At 40.9% G+C, this 23,820-nt stretch overlaps 2 protein-coding genes across 16 annotated transcripts in view; one reads left to right on the forward strand and one right to left on the reverse strand.

Moving 5' to 3' along the window:
- Positions 1-8,741, forward strand: part of AASDH (aminoadipate-semialdehyde dehydrogenase) — a 47,611-nt gene extending 38,870 nt beyond the window's left edge. For 8 of the 10 annotated variants that reach the window (XM_050947428.1, XM_050947422.1, XM_050947426.1 and 5 more), the window contains 4 exons: positions 1,194-1,357; positions 2,185-2,310; positions 4,069-4,200; positions 7,681-8,741. In XM_050947428.1, coding sequence (XP_050803385.1) covers positions 1,194-1,357; positions 2,185-2,310; positions 4,069-4,200; positions 7,681-8,091 — 833 coding nt within the window. In that variant the 3' untranslated portion in view covers positions 8,092-8,741. The remainder of the gene's footprint in view (positions 1-1,193; positions 1,358-2,184; positions 2,311-4,068; positions 4,201-7,680) is intronic. The other 2 variants (XM_050947429.1, XM_050947431.1) reach the window with 2 other exon arrangements.
- An 8,160-nt stretch (positions 8,742-16,901) lies between these two features.
- The window catches only part of CRACD (capping protein inhibiting regulator of actin dynamics), a 226,454-nt gene continuing 219,535 nt past the window's right edge, over positions 16,902-23,820 (reverse strand). For all 6 annotated transcript variants that reach the window (XM_050947334.1, XM_050947335.1, XM_050947333.1 and 3 more), the window contains one exon: positions 16,902-18,462. In XM_050947334.1, the coding sequence (XP_050803291.1) occupies positions 18,302-18,462 (161 nt within the window). In that variant the 3' untranslated portion in view covers positions 16,902-18,301. The remainder of the gene's footprint in view (positions 18,463-23,820) is intronic.

Below are 23,820 nucleotides of genomic sequence, written 5' to 3' on the forward strand. Positions count from 1 at the left end.
AATTGAACTGCTTAGAAAAGCACAGGATGATGAGTTTTAAAAATGTCTTTGAAGTAAGCTTTAAAAATTAAAAGGTAGTGTAACCCCCACACCTGCTGGGTGTGATGTTCTGTCTCATCTAGTGGCACTAAGACCACTTAAGGAGAGAGATTGAGTTTGCTCTACAGCCTTAGCTAAGAGGCATATGGCTTTTAGCTCATGCAGTAGAGGCTCATGCACTACGCTCCAGAGGTCCTACGTTCAATCCTGCCTGCCGACGACTGGGGTCTGTCGGTGTTACAGTAGAACTTAGTGTACGATACTTCAGAAAGTTAAATCTAGTGCAAAATAATCTTTTTCTTTTTTTTATTAAATTTTAAAAAGCTTTTTTGGGTACTCTAAGCAAAGGTCACTTATACAAGATATTGGCAAATGCACTTTCCACTCCATTGGTGTATGCTGTCTGAATTTTAAAGCAGTTTGTTGTTGGCATGTCAAAGTAGCCATAATTGCCTCATAAAGGATTAATGTCACCTGTAACTGACCTCCCCATGAAAAATCAGAAGGGTTTTTGTCATCTGCTCAGATGAAAAAGTAATTAAATACTTACTAATGTTCTCTTGATGTGGTGCATGCACACCTTATATGTCTAATGTGTTAAAATAATACAAAGCTTGGATCCCTTGCCTTTTGGCTTGACATAACAGTGGTGACCAAAGTTCTGGCTGATATTTTGATTGCTGTTGAGCCTGCAGGTAAAATAATTGTGCTGAAATTGTATTATGCCTTAACGTCTCATGTACTAGAGCCTGAATTTTATTAAACAAAATGGAGGCTCTTGATTATACACGTCAGTGTCTTTATTGCCAGATGCACTGTTGTTGTTGCCATGCACAAACTTTTCACTTCCCTTGTCCATATTCAGTAGCTCACCCTGTCCTCCAATAAACTTCACAGTAATAGCACAGTAAAAATAGGCAGAGCTTTAAAATGACTCAGAAGAAGAGCATTGAGTGCTTAATGTCACATGCACTTCTGAGGTTTTATTTTCAGCAAGGAACTTGAATGCAGAAAGTGCCGGGAAATATGTTAGCTCATGAGTCAGTCTATCACCTCCAATCTTTTGATCAGCAATGACGCAGTTAAAACGCTAATACAAATATCATTACCTGTTTTTTGTTTTTTTTTTCCCTATTGCACTTTATTTTGTCCAGGCTGCTATAATGGTTTAGTGTATGTACTCAGAAGCCATAGCGGGGAAATACACTGTATCTTTACCGCTGAAGATGCTGTGAAAAGCTCTGCAGTTGTGCATCCTTCCACTGGACTAGTCTACATTGGATCGCATGACCAGCATATATACGCTTTGGATATTTATGTAAGAAGTCACCCTGACTAACTTTATGTATATCAAAAGTAAAACATCTGACCCTCTTGAACCATATCTATGGTAACACCAGCTTAAGCTCCATCAGTGCTGCCAACCTTGGGAGCCCTAATGTAAATAGACTGCCAACTGCTTTCATTTAAGTCTTGATTTGGGGATAGGGATGACTGAGTGGTTTGAGCATTGCCCTGCTGAACCCAGGGTTGTGAGTTCAATCCTTAAGGGGGCCATTTAGGGATCAGGGACTGTCAGGGACAGTACTTGGTCCTGCTGTGAAGGAAGGAGACTGGACTCAATGACCTTTCAAGGTCCCTTCCAGCTCTATGAGATAGGTATATCTCCATATTAATTAGGCCTGCCTGGAGTAGGGTTAAATGACAGTGATCAGAAGTGCTGTTGGCAGTCTATGGCCTCCCTACATTACACTGCCAATGCCAGTTCAGAACTACGTGGCAAATTACCCTCTATCACTAATACGGAACTGAGTGGTTAGGGCAAATCTAAAACATGTACACCCAGTGCTGGCAACTTGTAATAAACCCACAATGGGTTGAGAGAAGGAAAATGATGTGGGTGTATATTATGTATTTCTTAGCTGAGTTTCCAATATTTAGCTCTATGAAAGAGGAAACTGCTGTGAGCGATATGGGTTTCTTTGATTGCTGGCAAACTATAATCTTCACTTAGTAAGTAGTATTTTCCAAGTAAACTTGCTGTTCATAAAACTTTGACGTCTGAGTCCTTGCAAATAACATAATGAACTTTAACTCTGTTATCAGATTGTATAGCTTTTTATATACTTTTGCTTGGATTGACAGAAGGAGGAGCGTGTCTGGAAGCTGCACTGTGAAGGTGGAGCTGTGTTTTCGTCTCCTTATCTAAGTATCTTGCCAGATCACCTGTATGCTGCTACACTAGGAGGACTTTTACTGGCTATAAATCCAGTAGGTACCTTCCTTGCTATCGCTGGGCCAGATCTTGAATCCTTATTCAGCCAAAACATGCTCTGAAGTCAGTAGAAGTTTTGCTTCAGTAAGGACTGCAAGGTCATAATTTCTAATAACAGTCTTTTTCATCCAGGGGTTTCACTGCATTTCAAAAGAGAGCAGTGGTATCTTGATTTTGCAGATGGGGAATCTGAGGTGCAGAGAGACGAAGAATCTTCTCCTGGAATTGGCTGCCTAAACCAAGTCAGCTCTCTTGTGAAAAATGAGAGAGGGAAAGACATACACACAGATACTCTCTCCATTATAGACAATGGCAGAGTGGGAACTCACCTGCGATATGAGAGAGTTTCAGATCCCTGCTTTGCCTGATTTGGAGCAAGGGAGCAGGGACTTGAACCCACATCCCAACTGAGTGCCCTAACTAATGGACTGGATAATCTGGGCTGGGTCTCAGTTTCTCATGCTGAAGCTGTTCCACTTTGTATAAATAATTAAATATTCATTGGGATAGAGAGGAAGAGAGAAGCAAGAGATTGACTCTCTAACCAGGTGGTTAGGATACTTACTTGGCATGTTACAGGCGTGTTCAAGTCACTGCTCCGAATGAGGCAAATACAGCAGGGTTTTGAATGGGTCTCTCGCTCCTCTCCCGCCTGCCCCCTATCTCCCCACCAAAATTAAAAATTAATCCTGATTTGTTAGCTACTGGCTCTTTGTGCAAGTTAAGCATGCTCTTAGGAACGTCTAGTTTTGAGATTCTCACCAGTCCTTAAGGATCCAAGGAGCTTGTTAGCAGTGGGGCAGCATCAGGATTTAGGTGGCTTTGTGCATTGTGTACTGGCAGAAACTTGGGTGCATGAATGAATAGGTGGCAGCTGAGCAGCCATTTTGTGAACATCATTGCTTCCTAGGTACCTTACTGCTTTTTAGATGTCCAAGTGTATCTTTGTGAATCTGGCCCAGAGATACTTACTCAGGACTACATGCTGAGTGAAGGGCAAAATTTGAAATGGAAGTCATGTTTCCTGACTCCCCATCTGTTGCCCTGTCCATTAAACCAGTGTTTCTGAACTTCTGTATGTGTTAACACAGAGTAGCAGTGGCCCTGGCTCAGGTAATTCACATACATTACAAATATTCATGTACTAGCGGTATTAATGAGCTATAATGATGATTGTGATTTATGGGTTGCAGCAGTTCATACACTGTTTAGGATTAACACCATGTGCAGTAACAAGTTTTATGCTATTAGGAGCAAGTTTTGCCCCCTTCTCCATTGGTGTGGCAGGCCCTCTAGCAGCATAATCAATAGGGTTCTGCTATGCAAAAGGAGGCTCAGGATATAAGGAGACTGTATGGGGAATGCGTGCCCTCTGCAAGTAGCCCAACTTCACAGCCTCTGCAGAGCCACAGATGGGATTAAAGATGGGGAAACACAAGGCTGGGAAAGGAACCAGAGACAGAGCTGAAGGATCTGGTGTTTCATGGATCCTCTGGTCCTTCCTTATCTGTCCCTGGAGGAGAGTAGGATAGAGGCATAAGGGTCACAGAGGGTCACTGTTCTAGGTATTAAGTTGCAGTAATCTCTGCAGAGTAGGTCTGCTCTTGCTCTGCCACTTGGGGGACCAAATTCTCTTTTCTTGTGGCTATTCCCAGGGCCGAGCCCAGTTACTAGGAAGAAGATTTTGCCCAGTAGTTGTGTGCAGCTTTCTACAATCACATTAAATGCCATGTCTTGTACTTTGTCATTCACAGGATACGGGTAATAAGATCTGGAAAAGTTCCTGTGGAAAACCCCTCTTCTCCTCTCCTCACTGCAGTGAGCAGTATGTGTGCATTGGATGTGTGGATGGGAATGTGTACTGTTTTAGCCACTCAGGAGAAAAGGTGAAAAACTGTTACTGTTAGATTATTCGACTTTCTTACATCACAAACTCTTGCTTTGATTTATCTTTTAGCAATAAATCACAGTTTTATAAAATTGTTCTGATGATTTCAGTGGTTAACATATATTAACTCTTACACCAGCCAGGTAAAACAAGTATCAGTATGTACCCATTTTACAGAAAGATAGATTGTAATAGAGAGAGGTAAAGCAGTTTGCCCAAGACTATCCAGCAAGTCAGTGGCAGAGTTGGAAATAAAACCCAGAATCCCAGTTTCTCCCCAGCCATCCCTCCATTCCTAATGCAGAGATAAAAATCCTGAGCATCTCAGTTCAAATTCTAACCATTTAATTTGGGAGAGGAGGATGAGAGGGATGTCAGGTGGAGACATTTTTGGTTTGAATTCTGTTAGCAGATGCCAGGGATACACACAGCAGAGTTGAAAGCAAGAGTTGCTTTCAAGTCCCATCCCTATCTTTCAGATTTGTTTTATAAAGGTACTGACTGGAATTAAGGTTTCACTGACATGTTTATCAAGGTACCAAACAAAATGCTGGTATGATGACAGAGGTACCTGTGTAAGTGTGTGGGGGGCTTGGTCTGATTCTTAAAATCTTGGATGCGATGGTAAGATTTATTTTCTCAGAGATGTACAAGATTTGCATCTCTGATTTTAATTTTTATTGTTGATATCATTTGTTTTCCTGGGCACAGCCATAGGTGGTGTCCATAGTAAAAGTTGTCACTAATAGAATCATAGGACTGGAAGGGACCTTGAGAGGTCATTTAGTTCAGTCCCCTGCACTCATGGCAGGACTAAGTATTATCTAGACCATCCCTGACAGGTATTTGTCTAACCTGCTCTTAAAAAAACTCCAATAATGGAGATTCCACAAACTCCCTAGGCAACTTATTCCAGTGTTTAACCACCCTGACAGGAAATTTTTTTCCTAATGTCCAACCTAAACCACCCTTGCTGCAATTTAAGCCCATTGCTTCTTGTTCTATCCTCAGAGGTTAAGGAGAACAATTTTTCTCCTTCCTCCTTGTAACAATCTTTTATGTAGTTGAAAACTGTATCATGTCCCCTCTGTCTTGTCTTCTCCAGACTACACAAACCCAGTTTTTTCAATCTTCCCTTATAGGTCATGTTTTCTAGACCTTTAAACATTTTTGTTGCTCTTCTCCGGACTTTCTCCAATTTGTCCACATCTTTCCTGAAATGTGGCACCCAGAACTGGACACTGTACTTCAGTTGAGGCCTAATCAGTGCTGAGTAGAGTGGAAGAATTACTTCTTGTGTCTTGCTTACAACATGCCTGCTAATACATCCCAGAATGATGTTTGCTTTACTGTTGATTCATATATTTAGCTTGTGATCCACTATGACCCACAATCCCTTTCCGCTGTACTCCTTCCTTGGCAGACATTTCCCATTGTGTATGAGTGCAACTGATTGTTCCTTCCTAAGTGGAATACATTGCATTTGTCCTTCCTGCATGTCATTCTATTTATTTCAGACCATTTCTCCAGTTTGTCCAGATCATTTTGAATTTTAATCCTATCCACCCCTCCCAGCAACCCCTCCCAGCTTCGTATCATCAGTAAACGTTATAAAGTGTACTCTCTGTGTCATTATCTAAATAATCAATGAAGATATTGAACAGAACCAAACCAGGAACTGATCCTTGCGAGACCTCACTCCAATATGCCTATCCAGCTTGACTTTAAACCACTGATAACTCCTCTCTGAGAACAAGATATACCACATCTGCTGCTTCTCCCTTATCCACAAGGCCTGGTACCATGTCAAAGAAAGCTGTTAGGTTGGTTTTGCACAATTTGTTCTTGTCACATCCATGCTGACTGTTAATTATTGCTAAGGTTGCGAGTTTGTCAGGGATTCCGTGACTTTCTGGGACCGCCATGACTTCTGCTATAATGGTCCATGCTTCCCCTCAGATTCTGACCCTTCTCCCAAATCTCCATGTTTTGGACTTAACTGTGGGCTTTTGTCACCTGCCCCCATCAAGCCTAGTTTGAACCCCTCCTCACTAGATTAGCCAATCTGTATCCAAATATGCTCTTCTCCTTTCTCAAATAGGTAGACCCTGTCTCTGCTTAGCAGTCCTTCTTCCCAGAACAGCATCCCATGGTCAAGGAATCCAAAGCCCTCCTGGCAACACCATCCTCACAGCCAGGCATTCATCTCCAAGATGCAGTTATCTCTGCCTGAGCCCCTACCCTTGACTGGAAGGATCAAAGAGAACACCACCTGCACCACCAACTCCTTCACCCTTACTGGCAGAGCCCTGTAGTCACTTCTTATCTTCTCAGGGTCATACCTTGCAGTATCCTTGGTGTCCACATGGATGAGTAGCATGGGGTAGTAGTCAGAAGGCTGGATGATCCTTGATAGTCCCTTCCATAACATCTCGGATATGGGCCCTGGCAGGCAGCATACATCCTGGGATGCCATGTCAGGCTGACAGATGGGTGTCTCTGTCTCTCTCAGAAGAGGGTCACCAACCACGACTATCCAGTGTTTCCTCCTGGGAGTGGTGGCTGTGATCCTCACAGCTTTGGGGGTACATGGCTTCTCCTCCTCCACCTTTGCAGGTGATTCCTCATTGCCAGGGCAGCATAATGGTTCTTCATCACTGTAGTGGGAGTAGGGGGGGAGCACTGCCTGCTGCAAGGAGTAACCAACAGCCAGTGTCCTCCCTTTGACAAAGGCATATCCTCCTCTCCTGGTGGCATGACAGCAGCCCTTTCTAACTGGATAGCATTCCCAGGCTTGGATGTCTGATGTTCTAAAACAGCGATGCTAGGACTCCTCCCCGCATTCATTGGCTTGCAGGGATCTTTATGTAGGTGATTCTTGGAACTCCCGCAAGATGGGATTTGTTGCACTACACCAATACAGTGAGGAAAGATTTTCTTCAGAGTGCATGGAGAGGGGATGTGGGGTTTGCCCTGCTGGAGGGACACCTCTACTGTAATGGCCTTGAGGTACTTACTGTGTTGCCTGTTGAGGCTCTTTTTAGTAGAACCTCCACATTGGTGAAATAATTTACAGGAAACTAGAGAGAAAGGTGGTTGAGATAATATCATTTGTTGATGAGGGAGACAAGCTTTCTTCAGTTCAGCTCTGTGTAAGCTTGAAAGCTTGTCTCTTACCAACAGAAGATATTACCTCATCTACCTTTTCTCTGGAGTATCCTGAGACCAACATGGTTACAGCAACACTGCATTACAGGAAACTACCAGGTGAGTGCCTGCCTAGTGAATTTGTGTGCAGAGCTTAGCTCGTGAATGTTGCAAATATTTTCTAGTCATGTATTATATACAGTACAGCATATGCCAGAATCCAGATGATGCAGTATGTATGTCCTCTCTGTCAACAGCTTGTTCTAAAGATGTCTCACTGGTAACCTAACAACCCACAATAATGGATTATTTTTTTAATGCTGTTCTGTAGGTTTGGCAGTTTTCCACCAGTGGACCAGTCTTTTCATCCCCATGTGTATCAAGTTTAACTAAGCAAGAAATATATTTTGGCTCCCATGACTGCTTTATCTACTGCTGTAATATAGAAGGTAATTTACTGTGGAAATTTGAAACCACTTCAAGTGTATATGCAACTCCCTTTGTTTTCCATAGTCATGACTTGGAGAGTGAAACGCTGCTGGCAGCAACATCCACAGATGGTACAGTGTGGATCCTGAATGCTAAGAATGGATTGGTAGTGGGTGTCAATAAACTTCCAGGAGAAGTATTCTCTTCCCCTGTAGTATGTGGATCAAAGCTTGTTGTTGGCTGTAGAAATAATTATGTTTATTGTCTAGATTTGTGTATCTCTGAGAAAACAAGAACTACTAGGATGTGTTAATCTGCTTCATTTCTAGTGTTTACACTTGGACGTTAAGAACATCCTTGAATTGTACTTTAAAGCATCCAGGCCTGTAGGTGCTGCTCTTAGCCCATTCTACTTTTGCAAAATTTATCATGTTTACAAACTTTTGTTAGTTAACAATTTTGCACCAACAGGCATGTCTACGCTGCAATAAAAGACGTGTGGCAGTGAGTCTCAGAGCCTGGATCAACTGACTTGGACTTGTGCTGTGGGGCTAAAAAGAGCGCTTTTTAGTCCCGTAGCAGGAGCTTGAGTCAGTTGACCCTGGGCTCTGAGACTCGCTGCCGCAGGTTTGTTGTTGCAGAGTCAATGTACCCGTTGTCTTGTCTGGACTAGGAAAAATGTGTGGTTTTCTTTTAAAATTTTGCCTATGTGCTGTTTAAAACATGATAGTGCTTAATGGCAACAGTATGTAATACTTTTTAAAATGTTACGTGGTCATGGTCCCCCTAGTCATGACCTCCGAATACTTTTTTAAGGTGTTAGTGTCTACACTAGGTAGACATTGGTGCTAGCTAACATTTTTCAGAGTCAAGCTATTTTCCTAATCAAGAGAGGGCAATTGACTTAATGATTGCTTAGCATCACGTGTCTGATTTAAGCTGAATTTTAATAAAAAAATAAATGTGTTCACTCTGACATAACTGTTTCTGGCAATTTATATTGAATTTTGTGCCATACGTCATGTCTAGCATGGATATTTGCTTGTCTGTTGGGTCTCAAATATTCCAGTATTTGGTTTGGAAATTTAGCCGCCTTATTGAATGTGTATTAACATATTTTGTAAATAGATAACTGTGCCTACTGCACATGCATAGACTGAGGTGCTCTGCCCCTCCCACACCTTACCCTTGAGGTTGCTATCTGTTGTGGGGAATCCTTCAGTGCCGATTATTCTATATAGGTTTTAAAATGTGTTCAGGGGGATGCAGCAGTGACTGGGCCAGCCCCCACAGGGGGGCAGGGAGGGAGTGCCACCCAGCCCTGCTCTGTCCCCAACCGCAGCTCCACTCCTGGCCCCCCGGCCCCACTCTCAGCTCTGGGGAGGGGTGTGTGTGGCGGCAGATGGGTAAGGGCGGGGACATGAAGTGGAAAGTTTGGGGACCACTGCTCTACAATTTTATCTTTTTACGGTATTTAGGGAAGCTGACCTAACTTGCAAGAATAAACTGAATCTTCAGTTTTACACAGTGATCTATGTCCATTAGTAAATGCTTAGCCCAAAAATAGGTGATTTGAACATTGTGAAGTTTACACTGGAACCCATTCCAAAATTATCTGATTGTTATAAGCCCATGTTTGAGTTAATATCTATAGGACTATTCCTGTGTTTAAATAGGTATGTCTACACAGCATTTTGGAGCAAGCTTCTAGCCTGGGTCAACAGATTCAGCCTAGAGGGGCTTGCATTCTCTAAAAACAGCTGTGTAGACATTTTTGATCTAAGCCAGTCATGGCCAAACAGCAGCTCATGAGCTGCATGGAGCTCTTTTAGCATTAGTGCGGCGTGCTGGGGCTCAGGCCTTCAGCCCTGGAGGAGATGCCCAGACTCAGGGCTTCAGCAACACATGCACATTTATAACAGGGAATTGCATCATGCAGAATTGTGCGGACCCCTGTATACTGCACAACGGCTGAGTTTACTGTTCATAAGTCGGATTTCATTAGTTTTCAGTGATGATCTCTATATGGATTCCAGCCATGGGGTGCTCATGTATGCCGTGCGCTGGAGCCAGAACTGTTCATGGTAGTGTCCGTTGATCTGCCTGTGAGTCATGCATCAACTGCGTGACACATCCGAGGCTTTAAGAGGCCATGCAGGTCCAGTTCCCTCTTACTGCTGCCTGGCCAGAGACAGAACCTCTGTTCCTTGGTGCTCTTAGCTTGCTACAAGTACTGTCTTCACCTCTTTTTCCTTGTACATGGTTTTTTCCTGCCTTTTAGTTGTAGTTAAAGCTCAGATTTTGTCATGGTAATTTTTAGTAAAAGTCACAGACAGGTGATAGGCAATAACCAAAAATTCACGGAAGCCTGTGACCTGTCTGTGACTTTTATTAAAAATGGTGATGGGCAGTGGGGACCCACAGCTCTCAGCCCCCCGATCAAGGAGGCTCGGAGTTCCAGGACTGCAGGGAGTTGCTCAGCGCTCCAGGGGCTACTTGCTGCCCATGGCGACTTGGTGCTCTGGGGGCTGCCTGCTGTGGTTCAAAGGTCTAGGCAGGCACCTGGGTGCTGCAGGGCCCCCCACTGCCCGTGGGGACTGGGCGCTGTGGGAGACACCTCATCTCTGTGCCACAGCTGAGATAGCTGGTGCCTCCCACTGGCTGACAGCTCCAGCCCTGCAGCCCCTGAGGCTGAAGCAGAAAATGTCACCAAGATCTCTGGTAGTCACAGATTCTGTGACTTCCATGACATAATCATAGCCTTAGTTGTCCTTCAGATAATTTGTTTGTTGTTGCCATTTTTGACTTTTTCTTCCCTTCATGGGACTCTTCCCTAGTGCAGGGTCTATGCCCCAGCAAGTCAGGTTTAAGTACTGTGCTTCGTGCCCTTGCGCCTTCTCTGAGCAACAAGTACCAACCTTGCCTCCTGCTTGGGCCCAGCCCATATCACCGCTCACTGCTCCATTTGCAGCTTGCTCCCGCCTCGGACTCTGGAAGCTTGGGAGCTTCGCCTCTGTAAGTTCCTCATGGAAGAGGCAATGCAGCCACGTGCACCTTTGGATCCGGCACTGACGGATCTGTCAGAGTGCCAATCAGCAGCAGGCACTTCTCCTAGCCCTTCCTGCCTGGCACTAGTGGCACTACTGCCTTTGCCCAAATCCCACTGTGTGCACAAGAAGCACACTCATGGGCAAAAGGGCAGCTCACCACTGGGGACTGCCACTAAATACGTTTCCGTTTCCTCCCTGAGTCGTGCCAAGTCGCGCATTGACTCCGAGGCTCCCACTCCAAAGAAACCTTGTTGAAAGCATAAATCTAAACATCGGAAGTTTTATACTTAAGTGTTAACTCTATGTTAATTTTGTGGATGACAGTGACACTTCAAATTGTAAGAATTTCATGAGGAAAAAACCGAAGTTTGAAGCCAGAATGGGAGGAAGATTTTGCATTCACTGTTAAAGGTGGCAAGCCCCTGTGTCTTATCTGCAATGTATCGCTCACTCACTACAAGTGAGCAACTTGAAACGTCACTACTAAACGAATCACAATAACTTTTCGTCTAAATTAAGGAAAAACAAGCTAACCCCATTAGAATTAAACCTAAACAGTCAACAGACACTACTTTGGGCATTCAGTAAGGAAGCTGACACAATGACAAACTAGTTTTGTTATGTCATGGAATATCGCTCGTGCTAACCGTCTATATTGTGATGGATAATTTAAGAAGAATATTGCAGAAGCATTTGCAAGTTGATCCAAATAATGCAAGACTTCAATGACTAATAAAGGAAATTCCAATTTTGCGCCACATCATGGAGAAACAGATCTCCCAGATCAGTGCTGATGTTGCAAGCAAGATGCAAAATGATCTAAAGAATTCTCTAGCATTCAGTCTAGCTGTGGAAAAATCCACAGATGTACAAGATAAATCACATCTAGCTGTATTTGTTTGCTGTATTTCAGCAGATGTAATCATGAGAGAAGAAATGTTGGACTTAGTGGTGCTAAAAGAAACAACCTGTGGTGTTGGCATAAAGAACGCACTTGATGCAGCGTTGACAAATGCCGATGTATCGTTGGATAAACTTGAGTGTTTCAATGGATGGAGCACCTGAAACGATGGGGGGCGGGGGGTGTAGGCCTTATTGGATCTTGAAAAGTTTCTCCCTGTTCGTTGCATCATCCATCATGAACATCTCACAGGCAGATACTTGAAATTGACAATTTCTAAGCCCATTTTCATAACTTTTTTGTACTTCATCTGCTCTAATAGGAAGACCCATCAAGAGTTCAAAAATTTTATTGAAGAGCTGGCTCTTGAAGACAAACCTATTGATGTATCTTTCTACTGTATTGTGAGGTGGTTATCAACCAGCAATGTCTTAAATAGGTTTGTGGAACTGTTGGAGCCTATCAGTGCTTTCCTTGAAGAAAAGTCTTACCCACAACTGAAAGATGCACAATGGATGCAGGATCTGATGTTTTTCATTGATATTATGCAGCATCTGCAAACTCTCGACTTGGCACTCCAAGGGAAGGATAAGATTATTTCTGACCTTACTCAGACCGTCTTCAGCTTCCAAAATAAGTTGAAGCTTCTGCAAAGAGACACAGTGTCAAGAGACTTCAACCACTTTCCCTATCTCAAGAGTAGGGTAAACACATTCCCTGAAATTGAAGATGATCACAAACTTGAGGAATACAGAGGTAAATTAAAAGGACTGCTTGAGGACTTTCAGGCCAAGTTTAAAGACGTGCTGAAGCTGAGATCCTGCTTTGCCTTTTTTTGTAAATCCATTCATGTTTGATGTGATCAACAATGGCTGTCTGATTCATAGAAACTGAATTGTTAGAACTCTAGGAGGACCAGGCTCTAAAGATGATGCATACATCAGTCTACAACTGAGTTCTGGAAGCAAGTGCCAGGAATGAAGTATCCTTAACTGAAGAAGATTGGTGTGCAACTCATTTCAATTTTCAGCACTACATACTGTGGTGAATCACTGTACTCCATGATGATGTTCACAAAATGGAAACATTGTGTAGTCCTTATAAATTAGCATATGACCAACCTCCTCCGTACCACCTTGAAAGCATATCAACTGGATTTCCAAAGACTTGCGTCCAGGATGGAAACCCATAAGGCTTCTAGCTCTCTCAGTAATTAGCCATGATACAGTAAGTAGGATGCTAATATTTGTAGAAATGCATATGTAGAGGCTCTGCATGTCTTATGACTCTCAAACTACTGAAGATTATTGTATGCAGCTCAGAGGGTCAGTAAGTTTGGCCATCCGAATCTAAATGATAGGAGTTACTCATCCCCAAACATCGTCCTTTGACTAACTGGCAACTCCTGTTTAATGTTCTCAGGAGCCTTATAAACTAAGGGTGGAACTCTCACAGTTATTTAGCTGAAAATGAAATCAGTGGGAGTTACATGCCCAAATTTCTTTGTAAGAGCCCATCTTAAGTCTACAGGCACTGCATTGGAAGTTACCTTAGGCTATGCCTGATCCTTTAAGATGCTTCATCTTCCCTATTTCCAGTATATTTCTCTGTAGCTAAAGGTGCTCAGGTTGTTTTTAATTCTAAGCCTGTCCTCCAATGTGCTAGCAACCCCTTCCAGCTTGGTGACATCTGGAAATTTTATAAGTATTCTCCACTGCATTGTTCAAGTCATTAATGAAAATATTGAATAGTAACACACCCAGGACTGACCACACTAGATTCACCCTCCCCGTGTGACAGTGAACCATTAACATGGGCTTGAATAGGGACTGGGAGTGGCTGGCTCACTACAAAAGCAATTTTCCCTCTCTTGGTATTGACACCTCATCAATTATTGGGAGTGGACCACATCCACCCTGATTGAATTGGCCTTGTTAACACTGGTTCTCCACTTGTAACTCCTTTCTCTTCACATGTCTGTATATTTATGCCTGCATCTGTAATTTTCATTCCAGGTATTGGAAGAAGTGGGGATTTTTTTACCTATGAAAGCTTATGCCCAAATAAATCTGTTTAGTCTTTAAGGTGCCACTGGACTCCTTGTCGGTTTAGTGAACCATTGTAGTCAGAAGCATAGTTATCAATCCTTCAACCAGTTGTGCACCCACCTTATAGTAGTTTAATCTAGACCGCAATTGCTCATTTGCTTATGAGAATGTCATATGGGACTATCAAAAGCCTTGCTAAAATCAAGATATGTCACTGCTACTGCTTCCCATCCCCCACCCCACCCCCATCCACTAGGCCAGTGACCCTGTCAAAGAAGGAAACTAGGTTGGTTTGGGATCCTTGTTCTTGACAAATCCATGTTGGCTATTCCTTATAATCCTATTAGCCTCTAGGTGCTTACAAATTGATTAATAATCTGTTCCAGTATCTTTCCAGGTATTGAAGTTAGGCTGACTGGTCTATAATTTCCTGGGTCGTCTTTGTTCTTTTTAAAGAAATTTACTTTGTTTGCCCTTCTCCAGTCCTATGAGATTTCACCCATCCTCCATGTGTTCTTGAAGATTAATTGTTCCGAGATTGCTTCAGCTAGTTTAAGTACCATATTATGAATTTCCTCAGGGCCTGCCAGCTTGAATACATCTAAAACATTCAATTTCTTGGCAAGCTACAAGGAGAGTAGGTAAGCTTGCTTGTGTAGCTTGACAAAGGTTTGAAACATTAGTAATACTTAGTAATTGTATTGTAATGCATTACGTTTTGAATACAATAATCTATTTTTTAAAAAGTTAGAGAGCAGTCTTTGTACTAAGCATTTACTAATTGGCTTGGATCATTGAGTAAAATTCAAAATTCAGTTCAGACATGTCCAGATTTGCAGACATTTAGCATAGTGACTTTTGAAGCTCCTGCATGAACAATTAAAACGGTGCTGTTGAAATGAGTTTTGTATTGTCATATTTTCCTAGTTCAGTAACACACAGCAGGGATGTAAATTTGTTGAATCTGAATTTGCAATGTCTTTCAGTGGCAAAAGCTTCATTTTAAACGCAGGAACCATCTTCTTTATTACAAAAACAGTTGCAGGTTTTTTTATTGAAATAGAATAACTTTTTCCAATAATGGGACAATTTACATTAATATCTGATAACCAAACTATGAAAATAAAATAGAAATTACACTAATGTATCCCTTCATCATAGGTCTTGTTACTCAGTTTTATTGTTGATAAAAACACATAGCAAGACACCTGTAGCACTAAAAATCCTATTTATAAATAAATCTGACCTATACCATTAACAGAAAAAAACAGTGAATGCATACATCATCTGATAATTTTGACTGGATTATAATTTAATAGGAATTAAAATGACATTAAGTATAAGAAACAATTGCACTTTAAAACATTTGGAAAAATTAAAAAAGTACAGAAAACAAAAACCTCACAATTATACATTTTGTACATTACTATATGAACATAGAGGTTATCATATATAACCTGTTCAGAATAAATGGTATTTTGTGTTTATAAATTACAAAAAAATTGAGACCTTCTACATAGTGGTTCATTCAGTTTTTAAAACATTTTTGCTGCTTGGAATAAATTCGGTAGTAACAATTTTTGTATTTTACAGAATTCTGACAATTTGTTCAGAAGACACAACAAAGCTAAAGCAAAGTAACAATTCACAGGTGTTTAGTGCAAATTTGTGTTGATGTTACGTGAAATGTCAGTGTTGAACCTGTAGACTTTAGAAGTGTTTCCAAGCAAGTACTGTACATACTGAGTGCAGTTTTTAGTATACTAGATACTCTACACTTGTAAACACTCTGCTTTGAAACTTTAGATTACAACCATCCTTAATTAATTCAAACTGTTTGTGTGCTATAAATGTGTCGAGTGTTGTTTTGGAAGGTCAGTTCATTTTGTCATGCACAATAGCACCTACTTTTTGCTCTATAAATCATTAAACATGCTTTTCAGTTCCTTGATCCTGACTACTATTTTTTTTTCTCTACCTTTGTGGTTGGCCTGTTCTCCTGCTCCCATCAAGCCCCCTGCATCTCCTTCCCGACACCCCCCACCCCCAACCTGCATCTAAAATCCTGGTGATGGATTTCAAGCAGGTTAGAGTTATCATTACAAGAACAACTCTTTTGCACACTTCAAAACCCAGATATGGTATAAATGTACATTAAGAAGTGCTACTTTATGGACTAATTAAACACACATTATGGGCCAAATCCCCCCTTCAGATAATCTCACAGAGCTCCCATTGAAGTCCATAGGAGTTGTGTGCAGGTACCAGAGAGCTTACTTGTCCCTCTGTGTATAAAAATTTTGAATACTTAATATGTTGGGAACAAGGATAGAGATTTTAAAGGTTCTAGTTTAAATATGAAATGGAGTGGAACACTGATTGCACAAGAGCCACAAGAACAAACCTATCTTGAGCTGCACCTCTATTGAAGCTCATGTGTCTGTTGTGTTTGTGCTATTTTAACTGTGCTGCTGAACCTTTGTTTCCTACATAGGATGCAGTCTATTCAATAACTTTTGCTAACTAGCTTTTTTCAGCTCTAAGAACAAGGAGGACACTACAGGTGCTTTATTTACAGTGTTCTCCCCTCCTTGTGCGATGTACAGCAATTTGGCTAAAGAAAAGTAATAATATGAAGAGTTATCAGATACATTGTGCTGTAGTAATGCAATTTCTCCTTATTGAAATGCCTCCTTTTAAAATGCTGTAGACTTAGTTTATGACTCAAAAGAAAACATATATGCTTCAACAGAGGGGGATTTGCAGCAATATGCAAAGTTCATTGAAAACACAGGAATTTTTTTTAGGAAGATGAAGCTTGCTTTTTGTTGATGTACTTCTTATGTGTAAAAAGCCATTTTTTTAAAAAAAAAAAGCACAACTTCCTGGGTAGAAAATTTAAAGATGCTAATATTTTTATTACATTTTAAAGACTACTTAAAAAAAAAATAAAATAAAGAACATTTCCACTTAACTACATGGAGAACAGTTTAAGAAAAAAAAAAGTTCAGCTGCAACAACTGCTTCCTCCCACCCTCCAAGTAAGTAAATTTTTTACTAAATTTTACAGCTGGGTTGTCCAGACAAATCACTTACCTTCCTTGTACTAAAGTCACTCAGGGTACAACCTTAGCAAGAATTAGATGTCAGAATCCATTTCATTCTCTGTTCAGGAACATGAATTTTAAATAAGTTTAAGTTACCACCTTATCATGAGGAACCCAATGTCTTGGTTTTCTGATTTTAAGCCCCAATCCTGCAAGTATTTACACATGAATAACTTTACACGTGTCAGCAGTCACTTTGAACTCAAGGAGACTCCTTAGGTATGTAAAGCTACTCATGGACATAGATATTTGTAAGGGTACGTCTACACTACAGGATACATTTGAATTAGCTTAAACCGATTTTATAAAACAGATATTATAAAGTCGATTGTGCGCATCCACACTAGGCACATTAATTCGGTGGTGTGCGTCCGTGGTCCGAGGCTAGCGTCGATTTCTGGAGCGGTGCACTGTGGGTAGCTACTGTAAAAGAATGAGCCAATAATGTCGATTTGCGTCCACACTAACCCTAAATCGATATAGTAATATCGATTTTAGCATTACTCCTCTCGTTTTGTAGGAGTACAGAAATCAATTTAAAGAGCCCTTTAAATTGATATAAAGAGCAGTGTAGTGTGGACGGGTGCAGCATTAAATCGATTTAATGCTGTTAAAATCGGTTTAACAGCATAGTGTGGACCAGGCCTAAGAATAGGATCCTACATTGCAAGTGTGCTCTGAGCACATGGATGCCTAATAATTGACTTTGCCTCTGAGTGAACGGGAGAAACACTTTGTATCCCTGCTCCATCACTTTTTGTTTGCCCTATGACTATGTTAACTAGAATGATGGGCAACTCATTCCCTCTTTTTGAGGAGGGAGGTGCGATTGTGTTGAGTCCCAATAGTGCCTCAGTAATTGGATGCTACCACTTCATTTGCAGGTAGGAAGAAGTCTCCCAAAATGCCTTGGATGGGGAGAGGTTTTCAAATTGCAAATAAACTGCATGAAACCTTGAGTTCAAAAGCAACCATTGGGGCTAAGAGGAGGGAGCATGCATTTTACATTATTTTTTTATATCAGAGTGGCCAGAATCTTTCCTTTGTCTGCATGGAGAATAGAGATCCAAAACCTCAGATGCAAATGCTAACAAAATTTTAAAGAGCTTTTGATCTGAAGTTTTGACCCCTCTTCTTATACTGGGCAAAACCAAAATCTCACATTTGAGCTGCCCTGAATTTTGCGAAATTGGATCTGAACTGGATGCCTGGGCCCACTCTCTACCTAGTTTTTCAAAGCGAAAGGATCTATGATGTGAGCATACACTGTAGTGAGTTAGAGCGAAAGGGTTATCAGTTCTGTTTTTAATCCTTCAGGAAATGTATTTAAATTTTGTTCAGTTTCTTTTGTCATATGTAAAAAGCTGAATCAGTAAAAAGGAGAAAAAACAAACGTAAAGAGCAAAAAGGTTACAGTTTACTTAATGATCTGCGGACAGTCACTCCAGGCTTTTGCTTTCCTCTTGGCTAGGGCCAGCCAGGCTGGTTCTGTTGACACAGGGTTAGCATCAGGAGTAGAGAATCTCTTGGTAACCTCCTTTGCTAATGGAATTGATGAAACAGAATCTGAAATCTCCACTGTTTATTGATTTGGGAGAGAAAAAAAATAAAACAGATGAAACGTGCTACACTGTAGAATAAGTGAGAACTATGAACTTTGCTGTGAATCTGTTTACAAAATGTATAGATAATATCTTTAAAACTATAGTTCAGTCTTCTTTTTTTAACCTATAGATGTTGAAAACCAAATTAATTTGGCTCAGATTTATAGATGAAAAAAATTAGTAGTTTAAAATTGGACTAACCCACTCACTTGAATGTGGTTCTTCGCCAAAAAGTAACTCAGCGAACATGGAATGCTAGGACACAATTTTTACAGTCTCAATGGTTTTCAGAGCAAATTTGCTCAGTTTGTAAGTAAAAATGCTGTTTTTGATCTTTTTATCAGTTCTGGAACCTCCCATCCAAAACCTGATAATCAAACTAAATTCTTTCCTTCTTATATATAATTAGTAACCAAGTTTCTGCAGGCACAGTTCTGCTCTCTTATACATATGCAACCTCACTGTCTCCAAATTATGCCCTCAGTGACAGCTGGGCAAATCAAGGTCAGTACATTTACACAGAATAATGTAGCTTTGCAATTTTTACTTAGTTAACAATTCTGATGTTACCCTTTAAGTAGGAATAGAATCCAGCTTCCCTTCCCATAGCTGCTTGTTTGCAAGCTTCACAAGTACCAAAACCATTTATCACTAAAATAAGCAGATATCTCTGAATATGCACAAGTGGTGTATCTGTTGAATAAAAAATTGCCTTTTACGGAGTCACTTTTCAGAGCAGAATCACAAAGTTAATGCAGGGATCAGATGACAACATTATTAAATACTGTAGTGATGCATGTATAGAAAAACCCTTAAATAGACAGGCCTTTTGCAAGTCTATTATTCTGTGATAGAGGGACAATCTCTCATTTACCCCCAATTATTTTAGGACTAGAAATTTTAGAATAAATTTCCTTGATCAAGGGATTAACCCAAAGCCTGTTGAATTCAATGGGCTTTGGCTAAGGCCTTAATAGGCTGGGAGTATGTGTAATACAATGGACAAGTTAATGATTGAAAGGTAAGGGAGGTGTCATTTGAGAAAAAAAAAAAGTGCAGAATCATAATTTCAATTATGCCACCCTCTGTGGTTTGGCGGAGGGGAGTTGTTCCCTACTCCATTTCCTGGTACTCTGGATGGTGCAAATGTTTATAATCCAGTGCCATTGAAAATGGGTATCATTCAAAAGCCCTGTCTCCCATGAATGCAATGGTATCAGACATGACAAACCTAAACAATTTTGTAAATATAGGTTTGAGAAAATGTTTAAAAATCAGGTTTTTTTAAATGATACTTTGACATGCCTCTGTTAAACATGCAGCCCTCACAAAATTATATTGTGGCCCTCCACTGACAGTGCTCTGTTATCATGTAATGCTGAGACTACCTGATTAATTTTTTTAATGTTACAGATTACTAAAAATGGAAGGTTTCAGAGTAGCAGCCGTGTAAAACTGGAAGGAGTGCTTCAAGTTGATTTGTCATCATTGGCAATAAAAAACATTTCAGTGGTATTGATTATCAGCTTTGTTCATTAGGCCAAAAGCCTTATAATGAGGCACTGGTTAAGATATCAGCATCCAGCCAGAAAACACTGGAATCCATCTGAAAACAGCATGCACGTGGTTACATAACATGCGTTTGTCATAAACAGATAGCTAAGGGTTAATGTCTCTTTCACCTGGAAAGAAGTAATCTGAACCACCTGACCAGAGGACCAATCAGGAAACCGGATTTTTTCAATTCTGGGGGAGGGAAGGTTGTGTCTGAGTTCTTTGTTTTCTGTCTGCCTGTATGCTCTCTCGGAGGAGGAGTGATTTCTATTTCCTGCTTTCTAATCTTCTGTTTCCAAGTTGTGAGTGCAAAAAGGGTTTGTTGTTTTTGTATTTACATGTCTATAGTGGCTGGAGTGCTTTGATTTGTATTCTTTTTGAATAAGGCTGTTTATTCAATATTCTTTTAAGCCATTGACCCTGTATTTGTCACCTTAATACAGAGAGACCATTTGTATGTATTTTTCTTTCTTTTTTATATAAAGCTTTCTTTTAAGACCTGTTGGAGTTTTTCTTTAGTGGGGAACTTCAGGAAAATTGAGTCTGTACTCACCAGGGAATTGGTGGGAGGAAGAAGTCAAAGGGAAATCTGTGTGTGTTAGATTTATTCGCCTGACTTTGCATACCCTCTGGGTGAGGGGGGAAAGAGAGATTAACTCTTGGTAATTCTGTTCTCCAGGACTGGGAACGGGGAGAGGGGAGTCCCTCTGTTTAGATTCACAGAGCTTGTGTCTGTCTCTCTCTCCAGGAGCACCTGGAGGGGGGAAGGGAAAAAGGATTATTTCCCTTTGTTGTGAGACTCAAGGGATTTGGGTCTTGGGGTCCCCAGGGAAGGTTTTTGTGGGGACCAGAGTGCCCCAAAACACTCTAATTTTTTGGGTGGTGGCAGCCGTACCAGGTCCAAGCTGGTAACTAAGCTTGGAGGTTTTCATGCTAACACCCATATTTTGGACGCTAAGGTCCAAATCTGGGACTAGGTTATGACAGCGTTACATTACAAAATTAATTAGAATCAAAGTAATTCATTACAAAAGACTTGATCATTTTTAGGTCTCAGTGAGGAGATGAAGAGTACCAACTAGTAGCTGACTCTTTGGAGAATACTGCTGAAGAGGATCTGGTTAGAACACCACACTCAGTGGCACCTTACCTGCTATAAGAAGTGCATCCAATAAACTGAATTTGGCAAGGCTGAAGTGGAGGTACACTGACCATCAGAAAAAAGCTAAAGCTGCTGGGACAAGTGCCAAGTCTGGGCAAGAATTGCCTTATACTTGTATTGAGAAGACCACCACCTTCTTCTACCCTAAACTGAAAGCATGAAGGCATCCATGAGCATAGTTTCAACCTGTGAGACACAGTATGAAGCAATCACTATTTGTGAGAATGTTGCATGGAAAGTTAAGTTGGTGCATTGACCCAAAAGAGACCCATGCATACACCTCTGTGTATCCCACAGGGTGCTGCACCAAGAATGTATCTAATGTGTTGTCTAAAAAAAAAAGCAATACAAACAAATACTTTTTTTTACTACTGCAAAGTGTGTGAGGCAATCTATGACCTCCAGCTGAATCAGAGGCTCTAATGGATGGGAAAGCGGTATAGATGGTCAGTGCAGAGGCTAAGTACAGACAAATATGTGCTTTGAATGAACATGAAGAGGAACATATGCTTAGCAGAAAGGCTTATAAAGCAATTATTGAACTGTGGGATATGGACATAGTTTTTAGCAATCCTATCTGCAGAAATGAATCACTGCCTGTGTCCTTAAAAGCAACAAAAGGTGTAGTGTGAGAAGTGAAAGCACTGAGGTCAACAATAATATGAAGACTCCAGGTGCAGCTACAAATTTTTTTTTTTTTTCAGAAAAGCATTTTGTCCTGCAGTACATAGGAGTTTCAAGGATCCATAGCTGATACCAAACCTGAAAAAATAATACAACGTGATCTGTACTTCATTTTTAAGTAGTGCATTGATGGTTGCAGTGACTTCAGCACCAGCAAGCAGGAAGGTAAGCAAGTGGAGCACAAAGCTGCCATTTTATCGCAAAGCCTCATGGATGAGCGAAAGGCAGGTTTCCAATATACACACGACAACTATGTGGTATATGCATAGTCTACAACTACAAGTGGCTATTGCTTTAACAATTCATTCCAAAACCCATAGTAAATTGCCTGAGCAGCTTAGGCACAGCATTGGCTCCTCCATTGATTACAACAAACTACTCCAAATTCTCCAAGCAATTCTTCCACATCAATCATAGTACCATGAAGAATTTAATTGTTGCATGGCATAACGAAGTTGCTACCTCTCAGTTTCTTCATAGTTCCTGTGATGAGGCTGACACTAAAATTATCTTGAATGGCATCAGTGCTCCAGAGATTCTACTAAACGCTGGATTTTTGCACAAGACACAGATGTTTTAGTGTCCTCTGTGAAATGCTACCCAAGATTTCTGCAAGATTCTTTTTGTGGCTGCTGCTGGGGAACAGAATTGCTGTATATCCCTCAGAAATGTGTTTCTATCCCTTCGACCGTTAAAAACTGCACACTGTCAAGTTTCCATGCCCTTTCAGGATGTGACAATACTGGAAGGTTGGCTGAAAAGACCAAATTATCTTACCCAAAGGCATTTGATTCATCCTCCAAAGACTCTCCTTGCTCAAAACTGCTGAGACAGTCATTGATGAGGTCATAGATGCACTGGAGATGTTCATATGCCAAGCTTACCATTTGAAGGCCAATGTTACAGCACATGAACAACACTGTAGCTGGATGTTTTCTAAGAAGCAGACAGTGAAAAACTGCCACTGACAAGGGTCAAGAGGGAAAACTCCTTGCAGTAGAATGATTCTAGGACATCAAGAAACTACTCTTCCCCATGAGGCATGAATGGGTCTTGGAGAATGGACTGATCATGCCAGTTATGTGTGAAATACTATATGGTCCACAAACAATCCTTCCACTAATTAAATGCTTTCTGTCAAAAACCAGATGCTCAACACCCTGCAAATGTTTGGCCAGAAGTCTGCCTTGTACAGAGATGTGAGTGTGTTGTGCAGATGAAGATCAGCGTGACGTGTCTAGCAGCGAAGCCCTAGACTGAGCTGACACTGATTAACAAATGGTTTGAGTCTTGCATGTCAAGACTCAACTTCACTAGGATCAGTGTCTCTCTTTATGTAAGCAATGCATTGCTGTTAAAGTATAATTAAAAAAACATATATTCAAGAAAATGTTTAAAAAATCAATATTTAGTTAATTGTTCTAGGTTTGTCATGTTTGGTACCCTTGTTTGCAGGAGAAAGGACTTTTAAAAGATACTCAATTCAACCCATTTCCAACAACATTGTATTAAAATTTCCACCAACCAGAGGAGCTGGGAGGCAGCGAGTTGTCTCTCTCCCTCCATTCCGCTGCAAAGTATGACACCATTGGAATTATGATTCTGTAGAGGTTTTTACAAACCAGATGACACCTCCCTTACCTTTCTGTTGCTGCCTTGCCCACAAAATGAGATTTTACTACATTATGCTCCTACACTAAAAATTAACTATATAATCCCTGTCTTTATTTTCATAGCTCAGATATAGTGCAAGCAGCCCTATCCTGTCCCTGTTCAACCGTGACCTAAAGGAACCACCTCTAGATTGGCACCACTGGAGTAAGTATTAGTGAACAGCTGTCCACACAAAGTGCCTCCACATCTATGTACTGGACTGAGTCTGCCCAACTTATGTAACAGATTTTTTTAAAAAAATCTATAACGGGAGGATGG

The sequence above is a fragment of the Gopherus flavomarginatus genome, chromosome 3 (genome assembly GCF_025201925.1).
Source record: "Gopherus flavomarginatus isolate rGopFla2 chromosome 3, rGopFla2.mat.asm, whole genome shotgun sequence".
Taxonomy (NCBI): Eukaryota; Metazoa; Chordata; order Testudines; family Testudinidae; genus Gopherus; species Gopherus flavomarginatus.